Source organism: Aptenodytes forsteri, unplaced genomic scaffold (assembly GCF_000699145.1).
Source record: "Aptenodytes forsteri isolate BGI_AS27 unplaced genomic scaffold, ASM69914v1 Scaffold191, whole genome shotgun sequence".
NCBI classification, from domain to species: domain Eukaryota; kingdom Metazoa; phylum Chordata; class Aves; order Sphenisciformes; family Spheniscidae; genus Aptenodytes; species Aptenodytes forsteri.
In genome coordinates this window covers 573941-575987 of record NW_008794630.1, presented here as the reverse complement: position 1 = coordinate 575987, position 2047 = coordinate 573941, and the positions used below count along the sequence as shown (strand labels likewise).

At 52.1% G+C, this 2047-nt stretch overlaps 1 protein-coding gene across 1 annotated transcript in view; it reads left to right on the top strand.

Moving 5' to 3' along the window:
- LOC103894126 (DNA-directed RNA polymerases I and III subunit RPAC2) overlaps positions 1–2047 on the top strand; it is a 10805-nt gene that overhangs the window by 1933 nt on the left and 6825 nt on the right. Inside the window, exon 2 of the mRNA XM_009273448.1 lies at positions 713–822. Within this exon, the coding sequence (XP_009271723.1) occupies positions 713–822 (110 nt within the window). The remainder of the gene's footprint in view (positions 1–712; positions 823–2047) is intronic.

Sequence of the window (2047 nt, the reverse complement as noted above, 5' to 3'; positions counted from 1 at the left end):
GGTCGCCCTCGGCCGCATCCCCGGGCCGGTGCTTCGTCGCGGCGGCGGGAAGCGGCAAGGATCCCTTTGGAAACCGGCCCCAGGCTGCGGCCCGCCCGCCTTCCAGCCTTTCCTATCACTCCCGAGCCCAAACCCTCCTCAGGTGTCACCCCTCAGAGACCCGCGCGGCCCTGCCCGGCTTTTTTCAACCCGTAAAACCCTTGGTTTTAACCCCGGGCGTGGAGCGGCTGCTCCGTTACAGCGCCCGTGAACGGCAGGGGGAGAAAGCAGCTGAGGAACGCCGGCAGCGTTTCCAGAAATAGGAGGGGCGGACAGGAATGTGCCTTTTAGTCGAATTTCTTGACGTTTAGGTGTTTGAGATCGTCCTATAGGCAACAGAAGCAGCTAGAGGTCAGGACTGACCTATTTTAAAACTAGTTAGGGCTAACGCTTTCTAAAACAAGCCTTGCTTTTTAAAGATGAATTGCTCGGTGCTGCATAACATCGGGCCTTGGGTGGCTTTGCCGGTTAGCCACAGGCCCCGGCAGCGTGCCTCGCCTCCTCCCATACACCCGTTTCAGGTTGCTGAGCCCTGTGGCAGGAGTTTATGGACCCTCTTTCCATCTCCAGTACCCGTTGCAGGCAGCAGAAGGCACTAGATGGCACTGCACTTCACGCTAACGGGCTTGCAGGCTCCCAGCTGGCAGTTACACGAAGACACGATGATGGGGAGAGCTGACACAGGACCATCGGGTGCTCCGTGCACCGATCTGTCTGTCTGTCAGTGGAAAACTGGGGGAGCTGAGCACCAGGACAGCCATACGGGAGAAACAAGTGGGCTCTGTAAGTTGCCTGGTTTTAAAAGCTGCCTTTGGGGAAGGCTTTATACAACGGTTTTCCATAATCTCTCAATCTACAACCCCTAAACTTTTCCTAATGGCACAACAGACCCTAGAGTCTCTTGGCAATAGTCTGGCTTCTGCTAGTTACCTTTTTCAGGCTCTTTAGAGCCATATTCTTCTCCCCAGTTGTGCAGGCCACATGCTGAAAGTCACAATTGCACCAGGAGGCCCAACCCTAATCCTGCAAGTCTGATGCGATGAATGAAATTGATCTTTGAAGAGCTGCAGTTACTAGGCCCTTGGCAACAAACCAGCAGATTCCTCCGTGAGGAATGCAGTACCGTACAGAAAACAGGAGGACGCGTAGAAAGCGATACTGGCTCATGAAGACCAGCAAAGGACTACATATTCTGACATAAAAGACAAGTTACACACAAACTGCAGTGAGTGTAGGAACAAGTGAGTTGTAAGACTGTTCCCCACCCACTTCATGTCTAGCTGCTCCCATCTGTCTCAGCGCTGTGCTAATGTATCCGCCACAGCACTACCTAAGCACCAAATACAACATTAAATAGTTCATCATCATAAATCACAGCCCCGCTAAGCAGGAGAGCTTCTGGATAATGTGAGATTGCGGCTCTTAGGCTTGTGTAGCCGGTAGAGGAGGAGGGTGTCCGATGCGTGGGTGGCCGGGTCGCGGGGGCCATACCCTGGCCTTGCTGGGAGGGTGTACCCCGCATCATCTCGAGGGAGGTGCAGGCTTTTCCATTTGTCTCCGAGGGGCTCAAGTGAATTTGATCAACCCTAAAGCTGCCTCGAAATCTCATCAGCTTTTCCTTCTGCCCCTACCGTAATACAAGAACAAGGACAATTTGGTAAAGAGACTAGCAAATCGGTGTGTAACTGAAGAGGAAAAACTCCACATGAGCAGAATTCCCTACTCCGGGGCATCAGGGCTTTTTTTTTTTTTACAAGTTGGCTCATAGGAGAACAAGTTTTCTTGTGATGAATAGTTTGATACCTGGACACCTCTGAGATGAGACTTGGAAACACCCTGAGAAATCTCAGCCTTCTGCCTCAAGGCACAGACCCGATTGCCGCAGGGACTAGGGAGGAATCTGTCCTTCAGGGGAATGTGTCAGTTTTCCTTGGAATCATAGAATCATTAAGGTTGGAAAAAGACCTCTAAGATCATCGAGTCCAACCATCGACCCAACACCACCATG